Source organism: Camelus bactrianus, chromosome X (genome assembly GCF_048773025.1).
Source record: "Camelus bactrianus isolate YW-2024 breed Bactrian camel chromosome X, ASM4877302v1, whole genome shotgun sequence".
Lineage (NCBI taxonomy): Eukaryota > Metazoa > Chordata > Mammalia > Artiodactyla > Camelidae > Camelus > Camelus bactrianus.
The window spans coordinates 85668775-85685785 of NC_133575.1; the positions used below are offsets into that span (position 1 = coordinate 85668775).

Sequence of the window (17011 nt, forward strand, 5' to 3'; positions counted from 1 at the left end):
TTATTCCTAGGTATTTTATTTATTTATTTTTGATGTGATTTTTAAACAAAATTTTTTCCCTTTTACTTTCTCCTTCTGATAGTTCATTGTTAGGGTAAAACAATTTAATACATTTCGGTATATTAATCTTGTATCCTGCTACCTTGCTGAATTCATTTATCAGTTCTAATAGTTTTTGCATGGAGTCTTTAGGGTCCTCTATTATGGTGTCAGTATCACATGATCTGCATATAGTGACAATTTTACCTCTTCCCTTCCTTTTTGGATACCGTTTATTTCTTTTTCTTTTTTGATTGCTGTGCTTAGGACTTCCAATACTATGTTGAATAGAAGTGGTGAGCATGGGCATCCTTTTCTTGTTTCAGAATTTAGTGGGATGGCTTTCAGCTTTTCACCATTTAGTGTTATGTTGGCTGTCAGTTTGTCATAAATGGCTTTTATTATGTTGAGATATGTTCCCTCTGTACCCACTGTGGCAAGTTTTTATCATGAATGGATGTTGAATTTTACCAAATGCTTTTTCTGCACCTATTTAGATGGCCATGTGGTTTTTGTCTTTTGTTGATGTGGTATATCACATCAATTGATTTGCATATGTTGAACCATATCACGGTATATGATCCTTTTTACGTGTTGTTTGCTAATATTTTGTTTAAACCTATATTCATATGGCACTTTTTCTGTTTTAAAACTTGTGACAAACACCCTGAGTCTCTGCCTCCTAGAGTTTCCTCCAACTGAATAACTTTAGTATCTTTAAGATCTAATTCTTTCCTCCAAAGTGAGGTGAGGAATTTAAATAGAATCAGGTGAGATCTAAATGATCAAATTCCATCAATTCCTTCTTTAAGAATTTGCAATTATACTCAGTGGAGTAAATGCAATTATTTGTTTCTAAATCAGATTTTCCAAGGCACTTTGCCTTTCCTGACATTCTCCTGCAAACACTTTAGGTTTGCTTTAGTAGCGAATACACCTATTATTGTGCTGTCTCTATTCTTGTCCTTACAGTGTCAGGATGCTCAGTTAAGAAAGTAAGTTAAATACTCTAAAATAATGCATTTGATGCAACTAACTTTCTTGATCCTTGGAGTCTTTATTGACAGAAATTTTTTCCCTTCATTTTCCACTTTTCACATCACTACATCCTGCCTATTCCTATTCCTCTTCCTCCTCAGATCTGCCTTTTTTTTTTTTTTTTTTTTTTTTTTTTTTTTTTTTTTTTTTTTTTTTTTTTGCGAGTTTCCAGGCCACCACCCTCCATTTCTTATCACCTCACATGTGGAGTATGACAACATCCTCCTGACTGGTCTCCATTGAATTCTTCTTACCAGATGAATGTTCCAGTGCTTCTTCCAGCCTTATTTCTTATTATGCCCTCACAGATTTCTGCTCTTGCTAGCCAAATTTGCTAATCAGCTAAATAGGACTTACTTATTTCCCTCTGTCTTTCCATGTGCTATTCTCTGCACTTGGGAAATTGCCTTTCTTCACCACTTGTTCCTCTATTCCAAATTTATCTCTTGCCCAATTTGAACTGAATCACCCTACCTCACTTATCAACACTGCGTGTACAATATTAATTTTCTTACACTGGAATGTGTTTTGCAAATACTCCTTTCTTCCTGCATTTGATGTGTAAAATGAGAACAGGGACTTCAACTTTTAAGAAATACTTCTATTATACTTTATGTAGTGGATATCACACAGTGGGCACCTAATAAATATTCACAAATAACTTTTGTAACATCTGGAGAAATGTGGTTGATTAAACAGTAGTGAGCATTTAGAAGACAAATTTTGATGGGTGTAGGTGATTTTACAAGTTCTGATATCACAGTAATTAAATAGAGTGCTGAATAACCTTCTTAAATTGCCTATGGCTGATTTCAGTTCTAAAAAAGACAAGTTTGATATGAAAGAGTTTGAAGTGAATGATTATTGTTTATCAAACAGCCCCATACATTCATCAGAGTGCCTTAATGTTCAACACTGTGCTCTTCTATCAAACATCTTAGAACAAAAATGCATGAGTAATAGAGAAATTTGAGCCAGACAATTTTCAGCATTAAATTCTCTCCCAGAAAAGAGCAACAACAGTTGCAAGTGTTCAGACTTACTTGGTCACTGTGGAACTATTTTCTGTCTTAACTTCACTCTGGTTTTATCAGCTCACTATCTCACCTTGGGAAACAAATACAAGGAATGTAAAGATTTATATGTGCAATTTTTAGGATATCTCCCTTGGTCATTATTTAATTTTCTAGAAAACGCTTGGTGAAAACGAACCAATTTATTTAAAAATTAAATACCGAAGGGCAGTAAATGCTTGAAACCAGTGGTTCTATTATACTTGTAAGCCCTTCAGTTACCAAGTGGGTCAGGGAGTCTCCTTCCTTTTCTTGCCAGAATTTCCATCTTTCTTGCACCTGCCATTTTCCAACTTCATAACAGAGGTAATCCATAGGCTACTACTCATTTCCATCTCCCTTTGAAACTCCTCTGTAAATTTCTTTCATAACTGTTCCTCTTCTCACTGAAGCATATTTCCTACTTTTAAGCCCCACAATGTTGGCCACAGATCCTCAATGAAATATCAATTTTTAACATGATGCTGCTTTGGATTCAAGTTATCAGAAGCCCTCAAGTGTCATTGTACCCATTTTTTTTTTTTAATGTGAGTGATTGAAAGCAGAACATATTTGGATCTAATTCACTGAAGGCTTAGAGAGAATGAGAAAAGACTCTTCTTCTTTTCAGGAACCATCCAGTTACCTTTCAGTCTCCATAGTTAGATTGGAGCCCATAGATTGTCAAACTGGCCATATTTCATATTTTGCCAAATTAAAACCATGTATATGTTGTTCATCTCCCTGAGAATTGTTTATTTTTAATGCAGTTATCATTTCCTATGTATCTATTGTTTTTGTGCATTTCTCATTTGTCTCATAATTTCTGACATTTTCAGAATTTTTCACCTTAAAACAGCTTCAGTTTTTCAAAGTATGTATACTGTTGATGGATGAGTTAAATAAATTTGTTATGAATATATGGGAATTAGTTGCACCAGTATTTTTCTAAATTTCCATAATTCATTTCAGTGAAAAACAGAGAAGAAAAGTTTTTCCCACTGTGAAAGCAGCTGGAAGAATGCATCATGTTCTAGACTAAATACTTATTATGCCTATATGGGCTATATCTTTTAAAAATCTCAGATTAAAATCAAATTTTGAATTGCCATCTAGAAATAAATTTTTATAGATAGTGTACACATTGGTTCCTGAAAATGGTAGAAAAGGTTTCTTGTCAAGTTCCCCAGCACAAGTGTGAATGCTCTGTTTTTGAGTACCTACTAGTAGTGAAAGGACACATTGTGGCCAGCCAACTCAAATTGCTACCCACGTTTAATCATTGTAAATAAAGGAAGCAGAGAGACCCATGTTATATTTTCAGAACTGGCATGCTCAATACAGAACTATTAGTTTAAAAATACCACTGAACATTCTATTTGAATTAATCTAGACTTCTGTGAAAAACAAAATAATAAGAAGTACAATTGGTCACTTAAACATATACTACTCATTTCATGCAGGTTATTAACTTAGTAATTACATATATTATTAAGGAACAATGAGAATAAATACAACTTTATAACACTTGGAAAACAGTTCAGAATTGATAAATTTCCATTTTGAAATACCTGTAGTTTTTACAGAAGCAAAATCACCTTTCTCAGTGAAAAAAAAAAATACATCTATGAAATACCCATGTGTTGAACAGTACTTTTTAAAGGAGCAACTAATTGTCCCACTGTGAAAGGAACATGTATCACTGCTAAGCTTTCAAATACTGTTGGTGCATAATGCATTTTCTGAGCAGCTGGATATAGAAAAGCAGCAGAAAAACAAGTACTTTGAACAAAACCCATGGATTACAGGGAATAATTCATGTAAAAAGGTTGAAAGAAATAATCAAAACATATTACCTAATGTTCTCTTATACATTTGAGTTTCACAATTACAAGAACCGGGAAAATTCTTAATTTTTACACACTGTATACATTTGTTCTTGTTTATATTTGCCCACAAACATGATTTAAGAACCATATGCAAAATGCCAGAATGAACCTTGATTAACAATTGACACACCACAGGAATCTTTGTGGAGAGCACACCAAAATTGATTAATTGGAAAGAACATAAAGTAGTAATTCACAATAAAGACTAGAATAGGGGCACATTCCTTATAGAAAATTCATGATATTTTAGATTATTCACAGGAATTTTCTGATATGGTGCAGTCACAGTCACAATGTAAGGGTGGAGAAGTTTAGTTTAAAATATACTCTTTGAGGCACCAGGAATAAGATACTTCTAAAGGAGCCTTGCACACATGGCCAAGCAGATATTGAGTATGTACAGAATAGTCTGTTTCACAGCTACATTTCAGATGAAAATCAGTGTAATTGCTGCTCTACCACTAGTAAACTTGAATCATTTAGTACTTCATCTGTGAATATTGTTGTTTTGCTTCTTTTCTACTGCTGACACTTGCAGTCAATATTTATTTAAATTCAAACTCCAATAATGTTGAAAAAAAAAGTAGGAAGATGTGAGTATCTTCATATAAAGCTTACAGCAGGTCAAGAGATCATTTAAGAAAAAAAAAATCCAAATGTGAATTTGTTAGCAAACAATAAAATGCATAAGTTAAAATGTGTTTTCAAATTTGTGAAACTTTGTTGATAGGCTAATAAGCCATAATGTTTGTTCAACATCATCCTAAAAGAACTAACATTGTATCTACTCATTTGCTTAAGAAATGCACATTGTTTACCTAACTACCAGTTTGTCTACAGATGTGCTTGCCTAATAAAACTAATAGCTGTCATTATGAGCTGTTGATTTAGTATACAGAAGTTGTCCATTATGCTGAAGCAGTTCTAAACGTTTCAATCATTTTTTCTCAGCTGATCCTCTTCTACAATCTTCCAATTGGGATGCCTCAACACTTCTTTCTTGATGATTCCTGATTTTCAGTTACTCTACAGAAGTTCTCTGTTCCCTTTAATCTTGGTTCAGAATTTTCAAATTCAATTAAAGTCTTTAAATTTTCCTTATTTCAAAAGCCATGTAAATTCTGAAATAGTCACAAATATGGGGAAGATAGCTTACCTACAAAACTTGCAGTCTATGTGGTATCATAAAACCTACTCTAAAACAATAGGATTTAATTTTTTTTTCTTTTTGGGAAGAAATCAAAACTGTACATTGGAATGAGGTACTATACTACAAAAGCAGGTCCTTCTATCCCCCCATTATTCTGGAAATGTAAACAAAAAAATTTAGATACAAAAGTGATTTCTGTGCCTTTTTCTTCAAACACTTTTTCAGCACCTCAGTGTTATTAGGTGTACTTTATGCTTGGAATAGCAGAAATTTTGTATGCTCACGTAGCTGTTCAGAGGAATTCAGATTTTCCACTACCAAATATCACTGGTGAAGCTAAGCTCTTTGGATGATAAAGGTAGCAGGGAACTGTTCCTATGAAATTCCTGGGTATCTTTCAGAGCATTAACAGGTAGCTGTCCATTGAGTAGCGTCAGAGGCAGGTTACAGTAAGTGTGGTGATTGCCTAAAGAAGGTACCGGCAAGGTGGTGGTTGGCATCTCGTGTTTATAACCTCTGCAACAGTGCCTCATTTGCATCGAATCTGAATGGTGGAAATCTGGGAGATCAGCTTGGGATGACACCAGGGAGGCCGAGGTACTGGTCATGGCAATAGAGGGTATAGGCTGGAGTTCTCCAAAAAGTCCTTGTTCTGCAGAGTCCAGAACATGGCACCGAGAAAGCATTTCTTTTTTCTTGGTGGGCATTTCATATACTAAGTGCTTCCAAAACTTAGAATTTAATTTGCTGCTTTTGGGTCCCTTCCACTTGATCAGGGACAGAAGTTTGATGCTGCGCTTTAATGATTCCACTTCCTGGCAATTCACCTTCCCTTTTAATTCTGTACACTCAATCAAAATCACTTTGATTTCTCCACTGACTAGCATGTTATGGAGTCTGCTTTCCAATTCGAAAATACTCCATCCTCGTCTGAGAATATAGTCTGGAGTTAGCACGATAATAAGTCTTCTGCTTTGCTCAACACATCTTGTGAGATCTTCAATGTATGCTACAAATCACAGAAAGAGAGAAAGAGTAAAACAAAGACATTTCTAGTCTTTAAAGAATTAGGTTTGCACTCTAGTATAGCAAAGATCCAGTCTTTCACTGAGGTACATCACATTTTCTTTTCTTGTACTGCACACTCAGAAAGCTACTTCCCTTAAAAATAAAACATTTTAAAAGCTGTTTCTAATACTTATTTTCTTTCCCCTCATCATTACTTACAGTGTTCTCTTAGCTGATATAAACTCTAACTTCTTCAGAGGTTAGTATATTTCAGATTTTTAATTTGCTTAATCATTTAACTCAAGGCTGGCGTCCAGGCTAGTACTTACTCTAAGTGAACAAGCAATCAGCAGGTTGATGAAGAGAGAAATGGAGTCTTTTAATGAAGGTCACTGTATTTATGGGTTTGGTTTGCTTTTCCCCCAGTTTCCAACTACTATACAAGTTGGGAGGTCTATGTATATGAACTACTTCAAAGATAATTGTGATAGAGATTGTAGAAAATCTCGTCTACAGTCATAGCTTGTTTCTCAGAATATTCCTGTTATTTGTAACCTTAGGTTGTTCATTTTGCCCTTCAAACCTGGAGATAGGGAAGTGGGGTGTGTGTGTGTGTGTGTGTGTGTGTGCCTGCCCATGAGTTTAATTCGAACCAGCTGCTCTTTGTTCAGAGGAGGAGTGAGGGGTGGAGTTGGAGGTGGGGGATGGTGTGGAATGAACAGTAAAGGAGGAGGAGTCTAGCAACTGAGAAGCCTTTGCTCTACTTTGTCAAACAATTCTGAGTGAGGTGAATACATTATGGCCTAGTCCTAGTAGAAAAAACAGTCAACTCACTCTAGATTTGTTTATCCCATGGAATAATCCTTTTGCAACCATGCTTCCCAGTCTTATCTGCCAGAAAGGGAAACACACACATGTGTTAACAAATGGAGACTTGGACACAGGTGCTGCAACAGAGAGCTGTCTTTACTAAGCAGAGCACAAGGCCTTGTCTAATGTACAGTGCCCTCTAGCAGAAGCAGTGCTTACAGAGGCATAGCAACATTTGTCACTGCAAATCTGCCCAAGGTTACAGACTGCTTTCAAGGAGTCACGTCCAGTACATAGTGCGGGGCCACTGAACCGCCCAGTACAAGCCATTTGAAAAGAGAAACTTATTTTACAGATGCATATTTTACAGATGATCTCTCTTTTCCAGGGTTTTATTTCCACCACTTGGCAGCAAGAACACTTTCACAAGCGAAAAAGAGCAAACTTTCTACACACCCTACAGATAAACAAAAAAACTTTTAAAAAGATACACAGAGAATTGCCTATTTAACAATTTGTTGTTACTGCTGTTTTGGTTTTTACTCAATACATTTCAGGATTTTCTCATGCAGTAGTTACAAAGACTGTATCTGAGGGGATAAGGCAACTTCTAAGTGGGGAGGGAACCTCTTAAGAATTTGAGACATTTTAGAGTTTACATATTCAAGGAAAAAAATCAGCATTGAAATCTTCAAAAAAAAAAAAACAAAAACAAAAACAAAACACAAAAGAAAACAAAAACACCACACAAATTGTAATGGGAAGTTATCACTCTGTAATTGTCATTTAGAGAACTGGTGAAATAGAATGCAAGGAAAGTTAGAAAGTTTCAATAGAGTGGAAAAATATTATCCCAATGTATCAACAGCTCTGACTCTTCATTTTCTTCCTTTCTTTCTGCTCCCAAAAAGAAAGAAGTTATGTGGGAAGCTTCATCATTAGAAGTTGGATCTGTAAGATACAGTAAAATAAACTATCATGCATCTTTCCCATTATTCTTTTCACCTTTCCTCCAAACTAAACAAAACAAAACAAAACCCAAACCCAGAATCATGGTAGAAGTGCAGGAGGCCATGAAAATATAATTTCACCAGGTTACGTATGAGTTAATAGTTACTTTTATAGAAGAATTCCTTACAAAATGATTTACCAAGGGCTTATTCCAAGTAATATTCTTCCCTCATTAATTGCAGTTTTACATTTAATTTTTAAAAAATGATCTGTACAAACCTTGCCAGGAGCACATTTGTCACAGAAACTACACCTCTCTGAACAACACTATTTCTCTGTGTTGGAGTGTAGTTTAATTTACATTTGAAATATGCTTTTACAAACAAAAGTTATATCTATACCCATCTATCTGCTTAAAGAAAAAAATGACAACTCAAGCATCCACAGTCATGAGAGACTATACACATCCATACTAAGTAATTTGGGATCTCATAGGCTTTGGCTTTATCATCCACTTTCTCCATCGGGGAAGGGAACAGAGGACAGTGTTTTTTCCCTACTAATATGGTTCTCCCCTGTCATCTGTGTATTATATTTTGCCATTTGACAGCTAAGCAGAATACAAAATTTAGGGTTTGAGTCATTAGGCAGAATTTGCATTTGCCCCCAGAAGGAATGCCTGTCAGGACGGATCCCACTATGCTCAGCTGCACAGGGTGTGGATGTTGAAGGGAACCTTGGAGAGAGGGAGTTGTCCCTGTCTCCTGCATACTGCACTAGCTGTGCTTATCCTGGCAAAGCCTAGTGGAGAGTTAAGGCAACCATCCAGATAATTTCAGCTGAAAACCTGCTCTGGAAGAAAAAAGGTCTGAATTATCCTGGTTTGCCCTATATATACATTAATCATATGCACTGGAGTCAGTCAGTCAGTACATCAAAATTTTCCCTGGGTAGACACAGCCCAAGTGTCCCAAAGAAAACATGAGCCATTTTCTTGGGCCCTGAATTTCGTGTTCCATTTCATTTGGTGAACAACCAAGTGGAAGTTTTCAGATGTGAAGCCCACATTTCACTTCTTGGGATGGTGATCAGTGGCTGGGCAGCAACCTCAATGTTTGAAAGCAGCTGGGGAGGTGCCTCTAAGAGCTGCCTGACTCTAAGGAAAAGAAGGAGAGACTGTGCCCTAGCTTCCCTATTCTGGCTCCCTCTCTATTTTTCTATGTTTTTTTTTTTCTCTTTTCTCACCCCCTTTGCTCCTCTCTACCTCTCTCTTTCCGTTTCTTTTTTCTTGCCTGTCCTGTGTGTCTCTTGTCCTTTTACCTTCCTCTTCGCTTCCTCTTTTTTTCCCCTTTCCCTCTCTTCCTCCCCTCTCCTCTTTTGCCTATCTCCCTTGCTCCTTTCTCCCTTCTTTTCTCAACCTTTTGTCTCTTTATCTTCGGGGGGAAAAAAACCAGGAACTAGCCATCATGGAAAATATAAATAAATTAGCAGGAGACCAAATAGGTAGAGTTTAATACTTTTTACTTGCTAATCTTTAGCCAGGGAGTTGTTGCTGGCTCCTATGTAGCAAATGCCCTAAATAATTTTCTCCTTAACCTGGGGTTGCATGTCTGCATCCAATGACTGTGAATTGGAGCCTGATCCATTAGGACCATGTCCTGTTTTCATATAGCCTGTGAGCTAAGATTGATTTTTTAAAAAAATTTTAAGGGTTGTGAAAAATAAAGAATATGATGCAACAGAGACCATATATGATCCACAAAGTCTAAAATATTTGCTCTCTGGACCTTTACAGAGAAAATTTGCCACCCCTGAATTAAAGACCAATCAGGATATTTAGGTTTGGAAAAGGTCCAAATAAACTAAGCTGAAACAGGTATCAAGTTAAGACATTTCTGGTCCATAGCTAGCGTAGTCCCTGACAGGCAGTGGTGTTTGCCATGGTGGGACTGTGGTTTTTGTGGGAGACATGTTAGAAACCTTTAGAAACCATTTAAAAAAGCTTCTCACCACGAAGAGATAATAAAGAAACGTTTTTCAAAAAAAAAAATCCCTAAATCCACAGGACATATGAATACTCGCTAAATCTTGCCCTGACTTGTTCAGGCAAATTTTAGCAACTGAGTAGCAGAAATCCCTTAAAAGACTCTTTTTTTTTCCACATAAAAATACAAAATATCCCTTAAATGAAAGGTCATTAAGTTATGTCTTTGCAAATTTTGGTTTAAAGTAACTTATAATGACAGAAAAAACTAAAGAGGTTTGGGTCTGACAGCCTTCTGCTTCTCTAAACACGGCTGTGAAACCACACTAGATTATCAGACATGAAACGAAGCTAATTACACTTAATCTATTTGTGATCTTCACAATTTTATAAAGAAAAACAAAGGGGCAGTTGTATAAACCCAAATTCCAGTGTATTTAGTAAAGTAGGATTTGATATTCAAAAGTGACTTGAAAATAGGATATTATATTAACAAAGCAAAAAAGTAAACTGAAGGAAAAAATAAAGTGACAACATAAAGCAGAAAGAATGGCAGCCTCAAGAAGTTGCTTCTAATGGGATGTATGTACTTTTTGAAAAGAACTCAGGAATCCTAAAAGTCAGGCTCCGACTCTGCTGCAGATGTAGGCAGAAGGACAGGGGGAATACACACTTATTCATGAATTTCCATGTGATCTTGCTAGTGCCTACTAACTATCTGACTTATCAAACTAATCAACTAGTTACTTGTAAATTCTTTTTGTGTGGACACTTCTACTTATGTCAGAATCATTATTAGGGGTAGTTAGCATATTTAAAAAGTTAAAAGACAAATAATTAGCCTGTAGACAAAAGCATAATTTACTACTTTGCCAGGTTCAAATACTGATAGCTTGATGTGCTTATACCCATAGCTATGTACATCCAGTAACAGTTAGACGAATCATTAGGGTGAGACAGGATGCATCAAAATTGATAATACCTCCATTAATTTTAGTGAATATTGGTTAATTGATAACTATCAACAGGGATATTTATAAAACCTATGGGTTAATATATCAGGACTTAAAATCAAGACAATTTCTGACAGTAATTGACATGGATCCACTCCTATGACTGGTATGGAGAAACCAGCAAAAATAATACAGGTTTCCCATGTATCAAAGAAAACTGTATTATTCAGCACTATATATGTGGGGAAAATGATTAGTCTTCTGGTATAAATAGAGGCTTACAGTGAGGTACTTTGTAATGTAGTCTCATTAAAAATACAACCTGCATTTTAAATAATAATGTTTAATACTAACTTATTGAAAGAGTTTTACAGGTTGACAACCTTACTCTTTATCTTGGCTGATGTTGCTTAAGCTTTTGGGTCTTGATTCTGCCTCTGGGAGATGTAATAATCTGTGTTGTCTGCCATAGAGATTGGGGCTACAAAATTTTTTATTTTGCCAGGTGTGTGTGTGTGTGTGTGGGGTGCTTTCTAAACAGTGTGTGGTATTAACTTGCTTTACAAAAACCTTCCCTGCCCCCTCTTCCTCCAAGCCCTTGGCTTGATAATTCACAGATAGTTCACTGGACTAAATTTTTTGGCAAGATTTTTGTTTTCTGTTGACTTCTGTAAAGGTTCTAATCGACTCTGATTAAGCTGATCAACAGTTACCGTGGATTGGCTGAGACTTTGTGAGTGCAGGGAGACATATTTACTTACAGTTTTGACTTTGGTGGCTGTATTTATGTTAATGAATCCTTTACTTTTGTTACAGTATTTCACCAGAGGGTGGACAGGGAAGCATGAGAGGGGGTGTAATCTACTCTGGAATGTTGTCCACATCTCTGAATTCTTTCTCTTCTATCTTTATCTCTTCACCGAGAGTAAAGGTAGTAATGGAACACATTCAAAGAATATTGAAAGAAAGTGTGAAGAGTAGCAAACAAAGAGTCTATAAAATGTCCTTTCCCTCCTCTTTTCTCCCTTAACCTCAATGCCCTAGAAATTTATAGGTATAACTAATTCCAATCAGTGCAATCTTGGTAAGTATGGAACAAGCCTACTTGTTCCTTATATAGCCTTTTCTGTGGTTCCTTTGGTACTTAAGACAATTTTATCCTGGTCTTCTGTGTAGAAGACCTTTTTATTTTAAAGGTGTCTGTTCTTTGTGCTGCCCAAAAGGTAGATTTCCTGATTGAAATTCTACACAATGGATTCTTCCTGTACCTCAAACTTTGATGAGAAATTTCAGTCCAATGACCTCAGCACCGTGTTGGACATATTGGATACAGTTCCCTCTCTCTTGACTCTAACATGAAGGGGATGGTGGGCATATCTAATTTTATTCCATGTGAGTAAATTGTAAACAATGTGTTAAATTTCCATGGTTGTGCATATCACCCCTGCCCCACACTTTTTAGGTCACAGACATCAGATTGCCTGGAAAAAGATTTTATTACTCCCCAAGGACAATTTACTTGAATGGTGTCCAATATGTCCGGCTATTAGAGAAACGATTGGCAATGAGTAGTTACAGATCCATGTAAAAAAATGTTTTTTGCATGCTTCACTTCAGGAGTGACTAGGGATCGTCTGACACCAGATGTATTCTCCAGTCATTTGTCATTTCACTGTCAGCACAATCACATGGCTAGTGCTAAGCACTGAAAAACTGAAGATTAGAATAGCGAGGAAAGTCTAGCAAATGCAAGAATGTAATCAGACATTACAATTTTTCCCCTTAAATTACTGAAGGAGTCCTAGGATTCTTAAGTGAGGAAACTCACTAAAATTGAATATGAAAACAAATGGAAACACCATTTGATACTTGAGGCCAAATTCATAAATATAATTTCAACAGACATGGCTGATCAAACATATGCATGATAATATTTTTCACTCATTAGTGTCTTTCTCTGGTGCGATAATGCATGAATAACTCACATAGAGATCCTCATAATCTTCCTGTGAATAGAAGAGGAAACTGAGCTAAAAGCCTTTGAAGGATTTTTTTTTCTCTTCAATATCCACTTAGACATCTATAGATTTTTCTAAAGCTTCAGCCAGAATTAGCTCAATTTATAATTTTTATTAAGCATCGCGTATGCACTTTAAAGCACCTCGCTTGCTTTCTCTTAAAGGCAAACAAAAGCTCCAAGATTGGGTTGTTTCTACTTTTAGTCTTGGAATGCTATTTTCTCCATCTGATCAGTGTCCCTCAGCCCAATTCAACAATCTTTTTTATTTTTATGTTTTTTAATCTCTGCAGAAACACTGAGATAAGATGGGCTCAAGAGCCTACATGGTACTCATCCAAAAATGTCCCCAATCTCAGGATCTCAACTGCACAGCTGGGTTCTGTTGGTCACATGTCAGCTTCAGAGCACATCTGTTCATTCCTAAAGGATCCACTAGGGCCCCATGAACACAATGTGCTCTGTGTTGAGTACTTTACACCACAAAACCCAGCAGCTGCACGGGTGAGAAAATCTCTACTTCTCAAGTTTGTGTCTCTAGGCAGTTTGAGTAGGGTGTTTTCTATCTGGCTTTCTTTTGGTTGCCTGTCACTTCTGACATTCAAATGCCTGTTGGCAACAAAGTTGCTTTTGCTATTCTACTACAGATGTTTCTAGCCTGGGGAGAGACAGACCGAACTTTTACTGGAAAGTAGGAATTCTTGCCACATTCAGGCACTAAACCTGAGAAAACATAAGGAAGATCCTGGCCACAGGCTCAAGAATGGAAAGGTAGGTCACTGCCAGGAAAATAATGTCCAGATCTGAAGACTTTTAGTTTTAGCGTTTAGGAAAAGCAGTTGTGTCAAATCTTCCCATCTGTGCTGGTTCGTGATGGCCAAAGGACTCTTCCCTAGTAGGGCATATAAGAAGGATATAGACACCTCCACCTCACCTTGGAAAGTTACATGTTTATACTGAAGCTTTTTAAGAACTCATGGTCATATGAGAGAGAGAGAGAGAGAGAGGAGGGGAGACCCATTCATGTATTTTTGAAACTGTATGCATTGGAAAGATTTGTGTGTTGATGAGGTTGAGTTGGAATACCATGAGAGTGGTGCAAAAGAAACTGAAGATACATCAAAAGTAAAGGCATTAAACATGAATCGGTTTGTGTCATGGACTTCATTAGTTTGATTCATAGAAAATTATTGTTGTAGATCAAGAATGATGTTATGAAGTCTGCTTTTACAATCCTCAAAGGCCTCATTGCTAGTTTTTAGAGGAAGGAGTAGTCTTGGGTCAACATGTTTTAAATGAGATGTGAGGGACAAACACAGCTTATAATATTGTAACTAGTCTCCCCCCACCCCGCAGGAATGTGTCTATATTTATATAGCATAACCTGTAAAATCTGTACCAATGGCTGCAAATACAGACCACAGAAGCTTCTTTAATAACACACATACACCAAGTCCAAAATGTTCTACTCTGTCATTCATGTGTAAATCAAGTATATTATTCATATACTTCATCGACTTCCTGAATGCGTGCTAAAAATGCCAAGGAAAAACTCGTTAATCGTGACATGGTGACTGCTCAGCCAGCTCTGAAATGTTGATGGAAGAGAAAAATTGTCAAAGGGCCTTTTTAAGAACTTCTGCAGGTTACACTCGCAAATCGGAATTCAGAGAACATGAATTTCCTCGTTCAGGAAGGAAGGATTAAAATCAAACACCCTCCAGTGGTTGCATCTAAAAACTGCATAGTTGTCCCAAATGAAAAGAGTCTTCCTGTGCACCATTAATTACCCAGAATTCAAGTTCCTGCTCAGGCTGATTGTTGTATAATCTCAAAAAATTAAAGTGATCTTCTATGGACTATAAAATCTCTGTTCATCCTGATGCCATCTTCTTGGGTATTTTTATAAGTCCTCTAAATGCCAGGATGTACTAGGTGACAACCTCCTATCATCTCTTATGTGGTATGTGCAGTCCTCAACTAGGAAATATGGCTTGTATAAGCCTCACACCCGGTCAGGAAGACGTTCAGACCTGTCTATGACACACCAAAAACAATTAATTGATTTCAACAATCTAGCCAATCAACTAGCTGACTCACTGAGGTGTAAAACATTCTACCACCTGTTTGGCTAAATTGACACAGCAGGTTGATTCAATTGACCTGTAAAGCCATCAAAATCTAAGAGCACTAAAAGAACACAATTCAGGGGTGCACTGCTCTCACGCTTATGCTCTCTGGGTCTCACTTGCACTCATGAAAAACAGCTGTTTCTTTATACAATCAGCAAGTGCCATCTACTGAGTCTCAGGTAAAGTGGCTCGCCTGTGTTCCATATTGTCCCTATTTCCCTTTCTGATGTGCACAATGTGGAAGCATTGTTTTCCAGTCTAGAAGAAGGATAATAAACGTTGACATGGTCAGACATGAAGATTGACATTTTTCAGTCACTTGGTGGTATTGACAAATACTGTCCATTTTTTGGTGCCAACAATTTTGGAATGCAAGAAGGCAGAACTTGAATCCACATTAAATCCTACTGAAGAGGACTTGACATAGAATATAAATTCCACTTTGGTGATGATATTGCTTTAATACAATTTAGGATTTTATCATTCTAAAGATTGATTTTGCCGAATTTCAACATTTAAGAAAATGCTCTTGGCAAAAATGCAAAAAAAAAAAAAAATTGGAATTTAATGAATTAAGCCAAAAAATAGTAAAGGGGTAGGTTTTTTTCAGAAAATAGTTTTAGGATTTTTTAAAATTGAAGTATAGTTGATTTACATTACTGTGTTAGTTTCAAGGGTACAAGAAAGTAATTCAGTAATACATATATACATGTACTTTTCCAGATTCTCTTCCATTATAGGTTATTACAGGATATTTAGTATAGTTCACTGTGCTATATAGTAGGTCCTTGTTAGTTATCTATTTTATATATAGTCATGTGTATATGTTAATCCCAAACTCCCTCTGCAAAGTGGTGTTTTTAATATTTCATTAATGATTGATCAATCTCTTGTAGATATTCTTTCTAGTATCTGAAAAAAAAGCAATATACTTATTAGGATTGAGAATATTTCTATGAATTACTTTTTTTCTTTCAGTGAAAAGCTTCTTTTTAGCTTTCACATTCACTCTGTTAAAAATGTCTTTCAGATACCATCATGCAAAAGTTAAAACTCTTACTTATTTCATTCTTGTTATTTCCTCTTGTCTTAAACCAACACTATTCGAGCAAAATCAACAAGCACCTAAGAAGTACCAATGAGCTCAAGTATTCTGCTAGATGTTAACAGGGGTATGATGAATGAGAGACAGTCCCTGCCTTCATGGAGCTTACAATCTTGCTGAAAAGATAAGACATAAATAGATGGAAAGCTACATAAAATAACAAGATAATACAAAATATCACATACGAGTACAAAATTTATAGTCAAACAAGTGATTATACACCATGTACTCTAAGGCTAGAGAAATTATTAATGGACTTTTCACAGAGACAATGATATAGAGAGGATAAAGAGGATTTGTAAAGGTATAGAAGACTAACATTAACAAAAGCATCACAGGGACACACAATGTACATTAAAGGCACAGTTTGGCTAGAGTAGAAGGTATGAGGAGGGGAAATGATAGGAGACAAGTTTAGGAGATAAACCTGAGCTGGCACTGGAATGCACAAGTGTTTAGCTAAGGGTTATGGACTTTATCCTACAAGAAATGATGAGCAATTTAAGGTTGTTGAACAGGGGAGAGACATGATCAAGGAGGTATACACATTAGTGGGATTAGATGGATGGGAGGAAAAATAGGGAAGGCAGAGAGTGATTGACATTCAGGAATGAGGTGATTGGGGTCTATACTGGGATGGTAGAAATGATAATAGAAAAGATGCAGTGGACACTGGATTTGAGAGAGATACAAAAGAACAAAAAATGACTCTGAGGTATCAGCATGTTCCTTGGAACTCAAAGTAGAAATGGTATTTCAAGACATGAAAATGAAGGAAATTACAGAAAGAAAAGGGGAGAGGATCATGGGAAGAAATTTGGGGAATTCTTACATTTGTGGTGCAGGAAAGTAATGAAGCAGTAAATATTGTCTTTGTTTCTTT

At 36.3% G+C, this 17011-nt stretch overlaps 1 protein-coding gene across 1 annotated transcript in view; it reads right to left on the minus strand.

Annotated features, from left to right (window-relative positions):
* Positions 1 to 1788: 1788 nt before the first annotated feature.
* The window catches only part of IL1RAPL2 (interleukin 1 receptor accessory protein like 2), a 919709-nt gene continuing 904486 nt past the window's right edge, over positions 1789 to 17011 (minus strand). The window contains exon 11 of the mRNA XM_010963806.3: positions 1789 to 6177. Coding sequence (XP_010962108.2) covers positions 5483 to 6177 — 695 coding nt within the window. The 3' untranslated portion in view covers positions 1789 to 5482. The remainder of the gene's footprint in view (positions 6178 to 17011) is intronic.